Genomic DNA, 18,311 nt, shown 5'->3' with positions numbered 1-18,311 from the left:
TAGGGTAAAAAACCGCTATAAGGAGACTGAAAACAAGAAAAATCCCCTTATTTTTTGCTGTATATAAAATGAAGAATTAATCGATTTGCAGAGAAAAAACTAGTATATTAAAAAATAAAGCCATAATTTTAATATCCAAGTTAAAAATTTAATAAATAAAAAAAGTAACAAGAGCAAAGTTCAGGCAATATATCCAACCAGTTTTTCCCTTGTTCTTATTCTATTAGTCTCTAATTTCTTGAAAGAAGTATTGAGATGTTCGTTTGTGAATCATCAGTCTCTTTATCAGCAGAATAATTCAAAGTTTTCTACCTGGCATCTGTATATAAATATATGAAAAGTGAAAATCTATCAAATCTATAATATATTGTATATACCATCCAAAAATTTCGACAACGATGCTGAATTTCCACTATGAAACTAAAGTATTATCTTGTTGAATATAAACTTAAACTTAGTCATAATTTACTCCTAGTTAAATGATAATTCTGTCAGCAACGTTCTTGAAATGTATTGGAGTGTGTTCGAAAATTTATACATCCTTTTCGTAAATACTTTAAGTAATACTGTATTCTTCATCAGTTAGTCTTTGCATTAGTGTTAATATTATTGCTTGAATGCCCATTTTTTAATGAAATTGTGAATATAAATTAATCTAAGCATTTGATGAGTTTTTTATTATTCATGCAGACCCATTCTTGACCAAAAGTTGCCTTTCAAGTGCCAGCTTTAGAAGGTTTTATGTAACAAGGGCTTCCCGGTGTTGACGAATTTTTAACTAACCCCATTGGGAATTTATCGAAGGTCCCCTTTCGAGTCACTTATCTTCCATAAAAATCATCACAGATCCAAATGTTGAAGAGGAACTCTTCATTTTCTGAAAACTACGCTCTTGAAATAATTCAGAAGAAATTAGCGTCCAATAATTCTGGAAGCATTACATTTTATCTTTTTCCATTGAACCCAGGAAAGCTCTTTCTTGTGTTCAATGTCTTTGTCTTGAAGCTCATCAGAATTAAAGAACTCCATTTATTTGAAGAAATATATGTCGAAAATATCCATATTTTCATTCGAGGGTACACTGTGTATTACATCAATTTTCAGCAGAATTCTTGCCTATCGCTTTCACTAATCATAACCGACAGATGACGCTAGAAGAGTTTCAACAGATTCCTTCATCAAAATGAGTATTGAATACACCTCTGAGCACAAGAGGACTGTGTTGATGGATTATTTTGGAGGGTTGAGCCCCATCCTCCTAAACTACTCATTGCCTGTAGTAGTGCACAACCTACTGTGAACTAACTATACATCCTCTCCATTATTTTATTCAATTATTGTTGCATTTCTTGTGGGTTTCAGGGTATTTTCTTCTATACGCTGCTTCAAACTCTCGAAAAGATTCGGAAAGGGGAGGAATAAAGAATAAACACATCATACATTTATTCAAATCCTTTGAACGAATGATGTACAACACCTAAATCTACACTAGAAATAAAAACTTTAATAAAAAGTTTACAATATGTAAAATTTGTACAATATAATATTTCCTCTACGATTAAATAGATGAGATGAATGTTAGACTCCAAAAATGAGATTGTTGATTCGAATGAAATGATAAATAATACTTGGATCAGTTCTAGAAGTCATAAGAATCGCTCTCTCCCTTTCTATATTTGAAGACGAATTTGTATATAAGTCCAGCTACTACGGCTCCAACGATTGGTCCCGCCCAGTATATCTGCGAAAAATAGAAAAAAAAAAAGATAAGTTTCACCTAATTCATTGCAACATTGGGTTTTTCAAATTTAAAGCTTTCGTTTCTATTGCACAAGTTGGCAACATCGACTGAAATATGCGGTGATAATAGAGGACACAAATACATGAGATAGACAAGGTTAGCTGTCTATGAAGTCTGCGACGAACGAGGAAGGTCGTAAAATTTTATGAGATTTTTATGGCCGGTTGTTGTTGATGTTCGCCAGAGAGTACGCGCCTTATGATGGCTGTAAATCAACAGCTGTTATTTTATAAACAAGCCATTGTTCTTTTTATTTTCTAGTAGGCGCTGTTGCCAAATCGTGAACTAAAAACAAAGCGATTTAAATTTCAAAACCTCATTTTGAAGAATGATTTTGAATAGTTTCCGCGGTGCATTTGAAAAATTCATGAATGAAACTCATAATGATTCAGTTTGAACTTGCATATGCTGTGTTAACTCAAATTGAGGAGAATTCCTCATTCTAATTGTGGCGAGAGAGGGCCATAGGCCCGAGCTACAGCCAACTGTGACCACACGGAACCTGGATTTCTACCATGGCATAAAAAAGTAGACGTACGTGTTATGTTTAATGTTGTTGTTTAACCAGTCAAAAGGTCCTAGAATGCTTGGTAAACTCACCCAATGATTAGGCCACAAATTCATAATCACAGCTGGTCCAAAACTCCTAGCCGGGTTCAAACTTGATCCTGTGTATTGAATCTAGAAAAAACACTCGTAAACACAACATCTACTAATAAAACATAACCTGCGAAAAAAAAAATTCTGAAGTAGGCTATGGAATTATGAAGGTAGATATTCTGTGTCTTAAGGTAATTCTCAGCTTATGCTGTAATATTTTTCAGAAAATTATAGAGATGGTTAATACCGACGTTCTAAAAAACGTCTTATTGATTGGTTGTCCAGAAATGGTAAGAAAATAGAAGGCGAGTATATCTATTTTTATATAAATGCTTCAGCGTCTTTAGAAAACTTTGACACCTGAAAATCATTATTGAATCTGTCATTCAAGAAAAGTCGTCAATCTTCAACATTCCATAGCCTACTTGGACGAATCGAATCGTCTTCCTAACTTACCCCAGCCAAGTGACAAGAAGTTATAGCAAGACCAATGGCCAAAGGAGCTGATCCCTTCACATCCTTTCGTCTTGAATCGCAAACTCCATGGATGACGATGAGGAGCAAGAAGGTGAGAATTGCTTCTACGATGAAGCCCTGTATTGGCTCCAGACCAGAGTTGATGTTGGTGATACCTAGATTGCCCTGTTTGTCTGAAGGCGTGATAGCCTGTGAAAATCAAAGGTTTTTGTGTAATGCCTTCTTTGGTACGTGATTTTTGAGGGCGATGAGTTGGCTATATTTGTTGCTCAACAACAATGTTGAAGCATTCGTATTCTCGTGATCGAAATTGAAATGATCAGGTAACGAGCGTTCCAAAAGAGCAATCAACAATGTGTAATCGAATATCATGCTGAAACGAGGAAGTATTTGTTGAGCATCTCGATTTCTTGATGTATACAGTCGATTAACAGTTTCACTTCAGTGAACACCAGGGTCAATGTCAACGACGACAGTAGGTCGCACTCAATAGGAGATTTTTCTTCGTACGATGTGAAATACATAATTCTTTCTTCAATTCAGACGTAGAACAAAGCGAGTTTTACTTTTCGTTTTTTATATCATATAAACTTCGAAGTCAGTTTCAATATCAGAAACTTTACGCTAGATCAAGTTTTTGGGGGAAATCTAATTTTTTTCGAATGAAAATAGCGTGGATTTAAGAAATGTAACATTAATACAAGGATGTATTGATATCTAGTTAGCCTAGACCAGTTCCATGTATAAAAAAATATTGAGTTACAATAGCACCGAACAATAACTCATTAGAAATGTTAGTGTGAAGTTTGAGGTCAAAAAAGTAAACCAGAGTTACCCAATAAATTAAAAGAAAATGTCCACCGAAATTGTGGAAATCGAACAATTTGTAGCCATCATCAAGTACCTGTATTTAAAAGGGTTAAGACGTAAGCAGATTTGCGAAGATATGTTTAATACCCTTGGTGATCAATGTCCTTCGTATGCGACCGTGAAAAATTGGACTGCAAGCTTCAAAAGAGGTAAATTTTCCATTGAAGATGATGACCGATCGGGAAGGCCAGTTTCTGTGTCAGTCCCAGAAAATATCGATGCAGTTCATGACATGATTTTATCAGACCGTCGAATTGGGCTAAAACGGATATCTGAAGCACTGAATATTTCATACGAACTCGTTCATCATATAGTTCACGTCAATTTGGACATGAGAAAAATTGCTGCAAAATATATCCCCAAATATTTGAATGTTGACCAAAAGCGTGCAAGGGTAGAAGCAACGCGTTCGATCTGTGCTCGATTTGAAAACGATGTAGACTTCTTAAATCGAATTTTTACTATGGATGAGACTTGGGTACATTTCTACGATCCAGAAACAAAGCAACAATCGATGGAATGGCGACACTCTGGTTCTCCAAGACCTAAGAAGTTTCGTGTTCAAAAATCTGCTGGAATAGTTCTTCAGTTGCTTCAGTTTTTTGGGATTGCCATGGAGTAATCATGATTGATTTTTTTTTTGGATAAGGGTAGAACAATAACCGGAGATTGCTATTCGGCATTACTGATCACTCTACGGGAAAACATTGAAGAGAAAAAACGTGGAAAGCTATCCAAAGGTGTTTTGTTTTTGCAAGATAACGCCCCTGCACACAAATCTCATGTTGCCATGCAAAAAATTCGTGATTTAGGGTTTGAATTACTAAAACATCCTTCTTGTTCACCAAATTTGGCTCCATACGACTATCATCTCTTTCCTCAACTGAAAAAAAGTTTAAAAGGTCGTAAATTTTTTTCCAACGAGGAGATAATAAAAGCTGTGAAGGTCTGGTTTACAGAGCAAGAAGAAACTTTTTTTTTAAAGTTTAGAGACATTGCAGGTTCGCTGTAATCAATGTATCCAATTATGAGGAGAATATGTTGAGTAATAAAATATTTTGCCATTAAAATTTTGTTTGGTTCTATAGTAGGCCAAAAATTTTTCAATTATCCTCGTATTTCTATAAATGTAGAGTGAGGCTTGACGCAAATCCGATCAAGTTAGTGAAGAGATCTGTTGACCTCACCTCTTCACATTTTATTACTGAAAAAACCGAAATCGTGATGACTCCATCATAAACATTGCTTTCTTTCTTGTTCAACAATTTGCCCAACCTATACCAACCCACTCTGTCATCTTCATCTGGTCACCAATCCCCCTGAACACTGTCAAACAATGTAACAGCACATTATTCACGATTTACATAAAACAACACCTCGTCGGTCGCCAATTGCATTATCTATCGGAGATCTGGCGAGAAGGATCCTTGAATTCTCGGATCGTCGAATGTCGCACAAGAACACCCCACCTCTACGCCATTGTCCGTGATAAAGATTTTTCTGACATTCGTTTCGAAAGTTCAAGGGAGCCAATTTTCTATTGCATAAGGCTGATTTAATAAACATAATGGAGTAACCGATCGATAGTTATTAAATGAACACATGTGTGTTTGGAGCGCCGGCATGTGAAAGATCGTTGTTGACTTTCAACCAACGTTTGGAAAAAATTGAGTTGGGAGTAAAAGGAACGTACCCAGGCTGATATTCTCTATGTTCAAAACTACCACCGTTAGCACAGATAAAGACTTGGCAACGAAAAATAAGGAAATTGTACACTAATATGTAGAAAGTTTTGTCAATTACATGAAATATATCTGCATTTTAGCAGTTTAAGCAAGAGAACTAAATCAACAACTTTTGAATTGGTGAAAAAACTTTGTTCTGTCAACAGGGGACAGAGAACTCTCTTACGAGGATGTATTGATATCTTTCTATAGTTAGGACCAGTTCCATGCATAAAAAAATATTGCGTTACCATAGCAACGAATAATAACTCATTAGAAGTGTCAGTGTGAAGTTTGAGGTCAAAAAAGTAAACCAGAGTTACGGAATAAATTGAAAGAAAGAAGATGTCCCCCGAAATTGTGAAAATCGAAAAATTGGAGTATCGAGCCATCATCAAGTACCTATATTTAAAAAGGTTCTCCAAGACCTAAGAAGTTTCGTGTCCAACATTCTGGTGGAAAAGTTCTTGCTTCAGTTCTTTGGGATTGCCATTGAGTAATCATGATTGATTTTTTGGATAATGATAGAACAATAACCGGACATTACTATTCGACAGTACTGACCACTCTACGGGAAAAAATCAAAGAGAAAAGACGCGGAAAGCTATGCAAAAGTGTTATGTTTTTGCAGAACAACGCCCCTGCACACAAATCTCATGCTGTCATGTAAAAATTCGTGATTTAGGGTTTGTATTACTAGAACACCCCCCTTTTTCACCAGATTTGGCTCCATCCGACTATCATCTCTTTCCTCAACTGAAAAAAAGTTTAAAAGGTCCTAAATTTTCTTCCACCGATGAGGTTATAAAAGCTATGGAAGTCTGGTTTGCAGAACAAGAATAAAAATTTTTTTAAGGAATGTACGCTGTAATAAATGTATACAATTGAGAGGAGAGATTTTAGATTTTAGATTGTGCTGTTTCTGATGCAAGAAGATGTTGTTTAGCGTGTCTCAAATTTGAGATATGACGTCATCGATAATTACTTCAGACATCAATCTAATATGTTCATTCTTAATGGGTTTTTAACACAAGCGTACCAAATATCATATTCTTATGCCTTACTCCTGTATTTTGTAGAGTGCTGTGAAATCAATGTAACAATACGAAACAGCTTGGAACTAGAAATTATCACGTAACTCAGATCAGGTGCAAATTAGAAAACGAACGAAATTTTTCACACTCGATGCTCTGATTGCCATCAACAGCCTTTGAGAATTTGGCAACATCAAATTGAATTTTGTAGAAGCTAATTTAGTATGGGGAAATATCATTCGTTGAAATCTTTAGGAACTTTCGAGTAAACCCAATCTGATTGCACGAAAATAAATTCCACCAGAATCTATTTTTGAGGATTATCCTGAAAGGATTCATTATCCTTCTGAACTGCTATCACTTACCCGCAATATGGCTGCTCCGCAAGCTGCTCCTATACATTGCACCACAATATAAAGGATGGCCTTGATCAATTTAACATCACCAGTGACGAAAAAACTCAAGGTGACTGCTGGATTCAGATGCCCACCACTTATATGACAGATAGTCTGAAATAAGAGAAATTCTGATCAATCTTTTATATTCAAAGGCGCTTTTTGGAGAGTAGAGATCTGTACTTAAGAATTTTAAAAACGAAATAATCACAGAACTTGAAATAAAACCATAAAATAAACAGAGGCTAAGCACTTTCTTGGAACATACTCGTAAAGTTCATCTTTCAAAATTCCTTGGCCTATCAGACGACGAATTTGATCGAAGCTGTTTAAATTCGAATCATTCTGGTATAATCAAACCAGCGTACATGCACATAAGAGACAGCATTTGAATTATATGCCATTCATCGTTCTTCGATGGTCATACGTTCTACCAGTGAGTTTTCTTAGCCTTCAACTTTACAAAATCGGTCACATTGGGAGATATTGGATTTATCGGTCTGAGACCAGTGTAAATTCAATTAAAATTACGTTGGCACGTCTAATTATCTAGACGGTTATTGAGTGCAATGAGAGAAATATGAGAAAAAGGCTGATTGAAGCTGTCTTGTTTGTGCCGCGCAATGAATCCTTCTCGCTAGGATAATTATGACGTCATTTATATATCTATGTTGGTATTCTGTGAAAATGTAACCAATTTGCCAAGTGAGTGACAGATATATTGGTCAACATCTTCTCCACTGTATAGGAAGACAGATTCCAATAATAGGGATTCAATTCCGAAATAGTCTGACCCAATAAATGTGACAAATCGTTCAAAAATTTATTTTCAGGAATTTTACAATACGTTTTTTAACAACTAACATTTTGCAGATAATTCCATCGATGCTTCATCTCTAAATTATCAATTATACTTCATTATATATCATTATCTGTTTGACATTTTGAACACATAGAAATGCCCTAACCTCAACAGGATTTTGTTCGTAGATCTAATCTATGATCTATGATTTTGTTCGTTTGATCATGTGGAGGCAGAATACTTTTTATTGTTCTATTGATTATGATTTCTTCATAGTTTCATATTTCTTCTTCTCTATCGAGAGACTCTAATATAATCTTGTGAAGGCTAATTCTCTGATCATCTCAACTTATTTGCTACATCCCACATATCAACTTTTCCTTCTGAAAAAGATACGTCCATTGTTTATTCCACGATATAATAGGTTTGCAATTTTTTCCTAACCACTTCTTTCAACAAGAACAATGAATAAAATAATGGACGTTATTGTAAGAAATGTGATTGATACAGACCCACATCTGAGGATAACCTAGAAAAATCGACACAATGTTTATTTCCATTCACTTCGACTTTAAATGGTTATTAATAATGCAGGACCGTACTGGGTCGGTGGTACCGCGATGAACACTGAACAGAAGCCACAGAAACGAAGAAGTGAGTGTCAGACAACTTGAGTCTCTGACTTAATTGATTGGTGATCGCTAAATCACGACTTCAAAAAAATTTTAGAATGATCCTATTAACGAACGAATAAAACTTGTTCACAGGAACTTCTTCAGTTCTTCATTAGGTACGATCCTGGATTGACACTTCAGAAACGGCAATCTTTGTGTATTTTAAACACGTACAAACAACCTATCCGCACGGCTATTATGCAATTTTGAAACACTTATAGCCATATACAGTGCAAAAGACTTCCGATCAAAATATACCGTTGCCATATATATAAAACATCTATTAACTCTTGGATCGTCAAATTGTTCTTATTATACATTATGGAGAGAACTTGGTACGTTCGTTTGCTCCAGATAAGACGTAAATCGATCGAAATTGGGCAAGAGATGACAATTGACAGATTGAATTCCAGCAGAATTAGAATGTTGGAATAATTGCTGCATTTACCTAACAGTTATACCCCAGAAAGGGACTCTTTTTTCATGTCGTATCCTTTCAAAATTCGTTTAAAATCGACTCCAATCTCATCGATTCTGTCACGCGCCTTGTACTTATCGCTCAAAAAAAATAAATGAACTCAAAAGGAAAGGAATCATCAGTACGTTAAAAAGAAAAGAAAAAACGTTATTGTGTTGTGAAGGAATCATGCTACTTAAATGGAAAAATTCCTTAGAAATTAAGGTTGTTAGACTTTCAGCCTGGCCTCCTCATTTCCCTGATCATAATCCCATAGAAAATTTTTTGCAGTTGTTTAACAAGACAATAACAACTCGTTCAAACAACTAGAAACCACAGGTTAACTGATATACATATTTTATTTTCTGATAATCAATGACTTTCTGCAAAGTACACAGGGTACTGACTTGTAAGTTTGTTTAAGTAACAGAAATAATTAAGTAGAGGAACCAAATTCCCACCCGATTTAAATTATACTCTGGACAAACTCTGACTGAATGAAGAATTGGAGCTGGGTACAGCCGCGCCCTTATGAAATTGAAATAAGCCGCAGATTTAACACCTATTCATTGAGCAACCTGACCTAATCGCTGGAACGCGTACGAGCACCATGATTTAGTACTCAACTATTATGTCTTATTGCTGGCGATAAGATCTGTAGTTAAGATATAATGTTTGTTTTCTAGTACGCATATTTTGATAAGATATCTGCAGAAATCATTCTACAGTTCGTTGTACTCCTGCAGCAGGATCTGGTGAAATAGGCGATATGGCAGGCAAGATTTGCGTTTTTTTACTGCGTTTGAAGGTGACTGGGAAGCTGTGTAATATCAATCATCAAGTGTTAATGTAGGGAAATGAAAATTCTACTCTAAGGACGAGGTTTCGTGTTTTCATTTGATTAATCCTCAAGAATATATAAAATTGAGCTTAGTTTTCGGTAATTCTTTCTTCGAACATGACCTCAATCCAAAATATCTAGGAGTTAAGCTGGATTTCTCACTGAATTTCAGAACGCATGTGGAAAATTTGCGTCTGAAGTTGATAAAAGGCATAATATCCTGCTTAAGCTAGCTGGTACTTCATGGGGTGCTGATGCAACTATTCTTCGAACAGCAGCCCTAGCTTTGGTGCAAAAAATTGATGCTCAGCTGAATCTCTCTATATAAATTAATACAGGAACTATTAGATCTTCACCTATTCAATGTTTACCAACATTGTTCAGCCCCATATTCGTTATTACATCAATATTCAAAATGAGCTGATTCAGAAGGAATGCACAATTGAACAAGTTTGAATTCCACAATATTGCGAATAAAAATAGAATTCAATTATTCACGCACAAGGTTCACAGCATTATTAAACCATGGCAGACACACCTCTAAACTAAGAGTTCAATTAACGTCGGCTAAAAGCCAATAAACACAACCAGGCAAAACGACAACAGATAACGTAACACACTTGAACCTTTAAGTATCAAATATGCAGCACTCAAAATCTACAATCGATTTATTAATAGATATTTTATAATGCATTCGATCGTTCAGACCACTAGGCTTTCATTTCGATTCCAATTGTGAGTTTGCAGATTCAATTTACTGGTCATTGTCGTCTGATTTATAGGTATGCCAGAGAGATATACTGATGAGGATCATCATCGGCCAATTTCCTTTGCTTTAAAAGTTGGAGTGATGATTGGATCGCGTAGATCAACTCATATGGCGAGTTTATGCAGAGTTACTGTAAGCCATCTTCCAGTTAGATTGGTCCCTTTCTTAGGTATTAGTTTTAAGTAACTCTGCTCAAACTCACCGTTGATCTTGTTAGCTGTGCCTCACGCCCGCGCAGTCTACAACACCCTTCCCAACGTGAACCTTTCTTCAACCTTCATTGTCAAACTTGATCCAAATTGAAACCGCAATGTGTGTTTCGCTTTCGCAATTTTAGGAACTCCCAAAATATGATTCATGACGAATTATAATTTTGAGTTACAGTTATCATTCAGCAGACATCAGAACCTGTATGTGCGCAAGGTTAAACCACCGAGAAACAATCGAATCCAGTATTTATTTCTCTTGCAATAAGCAAACGCGATTTAGTGTCATTATATAATCATACTCATTCATTCATAGCGGCAAAACGAATGATATGAATGACTTGTCTGTTTATTTCTAGATCGTGTTGTATACGAGCAGGTCTTGGTGTTCAAGTCTGAGTGCAAGCAGGGGTATTACCAGTTTTCTTGGTAGACTTTCAGGCACCAGATTCTTTCGACATTGCAAGACTGGTTATTTTATAATTAGCATGCATCATTAGCACTTTTTCTGCCTTATGAAATTTTCTTGGATATCTGTCTGGGTCTATAGAGCACCAACTTCATTTTGATGGCTGGCTATATGAAGTCAAAAAACAAATTCATCAAAGTAATCTAGAGGGCTAGCCTCCCTTGCCCCATCTGACGACTGGCCCTTGATATTTCTACAAAATAACTGTTCCCATTTATTCTGCAATGACATCATACCAATGAAACATCAAACACCAATCCTGACACCTCCACAGTGTTCGATTTTCCTAAACAGAATGAAAAACTTGGATGGAATTCGACTTAATTCAATATCCTATAACAATTCTTGTGAATAAGGAAGAAGGAAATGGAATATAATGTTTCCACTGAGTTGATGACATCAAATATTATTCTGTCGCCATGAACTTTGACAGAAGAAATCCTTTTTCAAGAATAGAGACAGCATCATTCCGTTGGAAGTAGAAACGTAATCCATGAAAGTTGAAGGTGAAGAGTGAGCTGAATCTCAAATACAATAGAATAATGGATGTTAATTGGATCTTTCATAGTTTCTTCGGGGAATTTATGATGTATTGATTTATTGCAATGCCTGATCCCTTTGTTATTGGGTTTACATTCAGACGTTTTTATATGATATTTTAGGTGAGACACTTCTTAAAACCGATATTTTTTGTTATTGCCAAATAATTTGACCACCCTAGAAACCCCCTAGAAACAATCTATATTTTTCTCTTCACGATAATTCCCTTATTTGAAACTTTTGCCACATTGTTTACTATTGAGTATATTGTAAGAAAGGAATTTAGAAAAAAGAATATTTCAAACCGCTAGAGATTTAACTGCAACAATAATCAGCATGCAATTAATAGAATTTGAAGAACAGAATTTCCTGGAGTTGTTGATTGAACAGCATAGGCTTGTACAGCCCTAGTTCACTGATATTGTTTGGCATCATTATCTGAATAGATACGAGGAGTCTTTTTTTGATGGAATTCAAGAGTTGTCATTAAGGTTTCGATGCTGGGGTCTGAGCATTGGTCTTAGCCTTGAATATTAAATGATTCTGATAGGGATTCCATAAAATGATATTCAATATTCGAAAAAAACCATATTCCTTATCAGAATTCATTCATTAATCGTCAATCCATTCGAGTACTTACTAAACTAATTCAAATAAAAAAAATTCGCACATTCAAGCCCACAAACATTGCAACAGCTACTTGAGTAGTGGTCTCATAAAAGAACCGTATAATGTTGATACTAACACATTCAATAAGATGTCTTTCCGCAGGCTAAATGGCAAAAAACAAATAAACTAGTTTGTTCACGATAATGAGTTGATATTTGAATAACCTAAGACAAATAACCACTGAAAACTTATGAAATACTCGATGATATTTTAACCCACTAAAACGTCGCTGTATGATTCAACACTATTCAATCAATTGTTGTCTCTGAATTTTCTTCATGTGTTTGACAATTTTCCTTGAGAAAAACGCTTTTCTGTTGGACATTCAACTTTCGAATCATAGCCTAAATCAAAATGCTGAATGTATTACCTACATAACGGTGAAACGATTCACCAGCCAATTATATTCTAACGTATCGAATGAAGAATTCCACATAATAAATTGTCATTATGATCGATATTTCCAATAGATTAATATCGGCACCTTTCAAAGCCCGATACCATGTCAATGGTACCTACATTAAATTTCGCAAGAAACAAGTACCATCTCCCGATCGCAGCAGACTGAATAAATCGATGAATTATTATGCATATTACAGCTTGTTTACTCCATTTATAGGTAGTGCTGACACTTATCTTCAAGCAACAGTTTTCATCGTCCTATTCGATGCATGTATTAGAATATTGACGAAAGAAATTTATGTTAGTGAGTGGCAACCGTCACGTGATTTAATGTTTTTATAATTATACATCGAATGCATGAAATGAATGTGATAATGTTGTATCCTCTAATTATATTCCAAGAGGTTGATATTCCGAAAAGTAACGAAATTAATTCCGGTAATTTTTTAATACTATTTCACTCACCTGAACTATTGTTGCAATCACCAAGCCAAAAGTTAAACCAATCTGGACAATATTTATATCTCCTCCATTCAGTGTTATGATCGAACCACATCCAATGAAGACCAAGAGTAAAGTACCAATGAATTCAGCAACTAGCATCCTCCAGATCATCTTGTTCTCCATTATTTCTGAGACGCCCAGTATACTCTCGCCTCCAGCTGAAACAATATCGTAGAGAAAGTTTACTTGGCGTCAGCCCAAAAGAAAAAAAAAGTCTCAGTAGGCTCTTAGAACTTTTGTGTCCAAAAATAGCTTCAATTTTCAAATAAAACTTTAATTTTAGGAAGATTTTGAGTGTTTCCATAAAATAGAAAAGGCTCATCAATTTATTCCCCAGTATTATTTGATGAAATATATCTATCCTGAAATAAATAGGTTGGTTCCAAATGAACCAGACATGATTTACAATCCTTCTTCAACATAGAGAAAAACCATATATATTATTCTTCTTCCAAATTATCAAATAAACAATAAATCCTTCTGTCATCTCCCAGTTTAATCAAGATGTTGTTTGAAATAATTAATCTGGCGCATTCCTAGCACAATAAATTTTTTCATCAACATCACTGAGATGAAATCACGCGCATTCTACTTGAAGGACATTTTGTGGTAGTTGAAGTAATTGTCAAATACACCCATAAATAATTATCACATTATTAGATGGTTTTTGTTTGATATCGTCGAATAAATTAGGTTGAAAGAGTTCTTGGCCAAAAGCATAAAGATGGCCAATTAAGCTAACGAACAATTCATTGAGTTCGGTAGGTCAACTGCAATTGCTTGAAATTGCAGTGGATCTACATCCAGTTGTCAACTACCTCAAGAATTTTAAAACCGAATAATTCCGAAGATTTTATAATTATTTTTATAAATATACTGAAAAAATTCATTGTGTTCATCATTCATTGCTTCAGATCAGTTATCAAATCTTTAACCAGTGTTCTTGTTAATATTTCACATTACTTGTGTGATAAATGTAAGACCTATTCACAAATTTTTCAGAAATCTTAGGAAGAACGTTTTTGTGGGAACATGAGGTGAATACGGCGATTATTATTTTGAATTTTCATCATTTATTCATTCAGTTAAGGCTACCATACCTTCAGTATCCTCAAGACCACAACAGTCCCTACTCATTTCATTCAAATTTCGAGACATCTTATATTTCGAACAGATTCTACTTTCACGAAATCACCAACTAAACGTGGTACCTGTTACTTCCAAAATACATCGGACCACAAATGAATAAACGATAAGATTCTTCGAGAATCCAAACAACAGTCGATAGCAAATTAACAAAAACAAAAGAATGGGGATAAGGAAAACATTCAAATTTTCAACAGCATAAATTCCTCCAGAACAAGTAGGTATACTATCAACAAGCTTTTGACGTTTATCTGAAGCGTTGTTATCACACGCCAAATAGTATTAATTAATGGGAACAAGATGATTAAGCTGGTACTATTCACTTACAATTGCAAACAACTAGATTTATTGTTTCAACCATTTTTATCTCAGGATAAACACAAGGTTGATCGTAGGCAGGTGAAATGTAAATGAGAGATAAGCTTCTGGAACATTTAAGTGTTGCAAATATCTGATATGGAAGAGATTTATGCACACTTATTCAATATACAGATACCAAAAAGTTGGGATTAAAGGTAGATCATCTACTTTGATAAATCTCTGTTATCTTTAATTCTTGATTCCGAGGAATTCTCATTTTTGAACTTTCATCAAGTGATGAATGAAGGAAAATAACATGAAGGGACTCATGTTTATGAAAATCGAAAATTATCATTCTGTTTACGCCAAACCAGACCTCGGAATGTTTGGAAGCAACAAGAAGTTTATTTATGTCTACCATGAAACGAAGCGTAGTACCCTTTTGAGGCTGAGTGGACAATCCCAAAAACAGATTGTATCTCCAATTCAAAGAAAAGAGTCTGCTCCAAATTAACCACAGATGTGGCAATGAACTTCGTAGAATTGACAATATTACACTGATCATTACGTGTATTTATAGAATATGTTTTGAATTGTGACATTTGTTGTTGGTGAAAGCCAAAACTACTCTAAAAATACTCAATTATGTATATGAGGTTATTGACTATGTTTTTCAAGGAAAAACAAATTCATCATGAGCATTTCAATCCTGTTATATATTATTGTTCCTCAGTAAGGAAGGATCAACAATTTGTGAATTTCTGCAAGTTTCTCTAGATTCTATAGCGGAAACAATCTTAACAGATGAGTCAAGGAAAATTTTAGCATCATATGAAGAATAATAGGTAGAGTATAAATCCACTATTACGCGAAAATTCAATTTCATTTTAATGGAAAAAGCGTTTCAGGTGATAAACTTCAAACGAAATTTTATCACCGGATCAGAATGTTAATAATCTGCATCAGAATCAGAATAACAGTGGCCAAGTTATCAAGAACTTGAATCATTCTGCTCGTTTCAAACGACCATTAATATAAATTCGATACTTAATATCATTTTTTTTATTTAGAGTATGATAAGATTTTTGGAAGTGAGACGAAAGAATTCAGAGTTTTTTCATAAAAGATTCTTTCACAGTAGGAAATGCTTCTGAATCAATAATTTTATTCAATTTTCTTCGAGTATACATCATTATTCGAGCATTCCATTATTGAAGAGTGAAAGAGTAGAAAATTAATTGATAAGGATAGATAAAACTGTGTCCAAAGAACTCAACAATTCTTCTCTACGTAGGAAATTGATTGGTGCACTTCCTTAATAATTAATTATGCCAGTTTTTGCATCCTACAAATACGCGCATTGATGATAATTTTTCTGATTTGAAATTGATGAGGATGGAACAACTATCATTTTATGGTCAACCACAGATACCTTATTAGGTGAGGTAGCTTTATAATCTATATATCCTAGGCACTTTCAGCTTTCACTGGATGAACACTGTATTTTCCAATTAATGATACGGGGAAAGGAGTTTTTGAGTCTTATAATTCGAGGAAAAATTTGTGTCCACCATTTGGATGAATCTAGGTTGCGAAAATATTTCTCGAATTCTAAGACAAAAATACTGGCATTGAAATATCGAAATTCTTGCAAAGTTATCAGAGGAAAGCAGAAATAATTATAATATCTTGGGAGTCCAAAACTATTAGGTAGTAATAGGTTTTCATGAAAGAGAATGAAATGTTTTCTTCATTCTTTTATTGGAAATCTATTGCATTGTTTCATACACTTATACAGATTTAGGAATAGATGGTTATGAATGAAATAATTGCTTTGAGTTTTGATGTAGCCTCCTCATTAGTAAAACACCCCCTTTAATTTCAATCAACCCCTAAAAATTTCGCACTTTTTTGGCATATATAAGCGATAGCAGAAGACTTGTGATGAGCTTTTTCACCATTGGATTTCGAACTTAAAATCATAGAATTTCAAAGTTGTCGCCCAATACAATTTGGAGCAAATTCGGTTTCTTGACTTTTTGCTGTACGAGGCACCGTTTCCGGTCAAAAAAATAAAACACATTCTCATGCATGAAAAAATCGCCAAAATTTGATATAGCAAAAATAGTCTTATTATTATTGTGTACCTACCATATCAAATTTTGGTGATTTCTTCATGCATGAGAATGTGTTTTATTTTTTTAACCGGAAACGGTGCCTCGTACAGCAAAAAGTCAAGAAACCGAATTTGCTCCGAATTAAATAAGGATTTAAATAGTAATTTTTATTGTCGGAAAAACCAGTGGTGTATTATTTTTTTATCTGAAAATATTCACTCTCGCTGCAGTACGGACGCCACTGGTAGAATAAAAAAGAAATTATATTATGCAAAAAGTGCCCCTTGACGCTCAAAACCTATTTCTCGAATTTCATAGAAATATTTCAAGCAGAGTTATTAATAAGGAACATTTTTTTTATATAATTTTAACACCCCGTATCTCGGAGAGGAAACATTTCTCGACATATGTTTATATGACAAACTAGGGCTTATTTTTGATGTAGAATACGTGGTTAAAATTACTTGGTTACAATCTGGACCACCCTGAATAATGAATTTACCGTCCGCTGAATGACCTGATTGTACTCAACTGGATTAGAACATTTCGACTTGGTTATTCTTGAAACGCAGTAAGCAAAAATTCGAGCAATTTTGTATCCCCTAAAAAATTTGGGGAATACTTGATAACCTCCCAAAAAAAAAAAGAGAAACACTTTCCCGAATGATTCAACTCACTTTTCGTGTCCTTCGACATCTTCGAACCGAATCCAGTGGAATCAACTGTCAAAATCCTGCGTTTCCCTGGAAACTATCGTGGCCAACCTGTTGCTCCCGAAAACGCAGGTGTAAAACAACCGTCAAGTCTGGTCTTGAACGCACCAAGCACCACAATAAACCGCGAGCCGAAATCTGTACCTTCCACCGCAAGCGAAATATCGGTCAGAAATAAGCGGACCAGAATCGACGACACGGATTAAATAAAATCGGCGAGATGAAAAACCGAATCTACCTGTACCTCCCGAGGGGGAAGACGTTCAAGACGGGACGGAAGCGCTATTGTTACCTATGGGAACGACTAATTATCGAAGAAGTTTGATGGAGGATGATCTCTGAGTCTCTGACGAAGATCGATATTGGGATGATCGCTGGCGATGAAATAGAATCGGAGTTATACTGTTATGTGTTGGAGAAAGGCATTTCTTCGGATTCGTGTGGTACTTGAGGAATTCCAGCGATAGTCCGCTGGCTTCTGCTGACCCAGAGAAGAAGGAGCGTCCATTAGTAACGATTGATATACTGAGTAAGTGAAGATGAAGGTACAAATTCTTATCTCCATGTTTTCAGTTGGGGAACCCAAGAGGGATTTACTCGAGTGTATCAGTTCAATACGAGGATATATTGAAAAATTCTTGGCCTCCTATAGAACCAAATAAAATTTCAATGTCAAGATATTTTATTACTCTAAATATTCTCCTCTTAATTCGATACATTTATTACAGCGAACCTGCAACATCTCTAGACCTTTCCAAAAAAATGTTTGTTCTTGCTCTGCAAACCAGACCTCCACAGCTT

The 18,311-nt window shown here is 35.0% G+C and overlaps 1 protein-coding gene across 2 annotated transcripts; it reads right to left on the bottom strand.

Moving 5' to 3' along the window:
* Window positions 1-1,428: 1,428 nt before the first annotated feature.
* LOC123319182 (aquaporin AQPAn.G-like) lies at window positions 1,429-17,817 on the bottom strand. 2 transcript variants are annotated; one of them, XM_044906045.1, is made up of 6 exons: window positions 17,475-17,817; window positions 13,196-13,392; window positions 6,872-7,015; window positions 2,858-3,067; window positions 2,402-2,482; window positions 1,429-1,741 (listed from the first exon to the last, which is right to left on the bottom strand). In XM_044906045.1, exons 1-6 carry the CDS (start codon window positions 17,491-17,493, stop codon window positions 1,640-1,642), a joined length of 753 nt encoding a protein of 250 aa, XP_044761980.1. In that variant the 5' UTR covers window positions 17,494-17,817; the 3' UTR covers window positions 1,429-1,639. The 2 variants fall into 2 exon arrangements, with proteins under 2 accessions (XP_044761980.1, XP_044761979.1); XM_044906044.1 differs by lacking the exon at window positions 17,475-17,817 and adding an exon at window positions 14,335-14,470.
* Between the last annotated feature and the right edge of the window lie 494 nt (window positions 17,818-18,311).

The sequence above is a fragment of the Coccinella septempunctata genome, chromosome 8, assembly GCF_907165205.1.
Source record: "Coccinella septempunctata chromosome 8, icCocSept1.1, whole genome shotgun sequence".
In the NCBI taxonomy this organism is placed as follows: domain Eukaryota; kingdom Metazoa; phylum Arthropoda; class Insecta; order Coleoptera; family Coccinellidae; genus Coccinella; species Coccinella septempunctata.
The sequence above is the reverse complement of the archived record's forward strand: the minus strand, read 5'-3'. Positions and strand labels throughout refer to the sequence as shown.

What these genes read in the sequence shown, in the direction of transcription:
- LOC123319182 (XM_044906044.1), bottom strand. Translation starts at nt 14,392, where the DNA reads ATGTCTCGAAATTTGAATGAAATGAGTAGGGACTGTTGTGGTCTTGAG. An exon ending in TGGTCTTGAGGATACTGAAG is followed by an intron (nt 13,393 to 14,334) that starts GTATGGTAGCCT and finishes ATATTGTTTCAG; the next exon opens with CTGGAGGCGAGAGTATACTG. An exon ending in GCGGAGCAGCCATATTGCGG is followed by an intron (nt 3,068 to 6,871) that starts GTAAGTGATAGC and finishes TGATTTTCACAG; the next exon opens with GCTATCACGCCTTCAGACAA.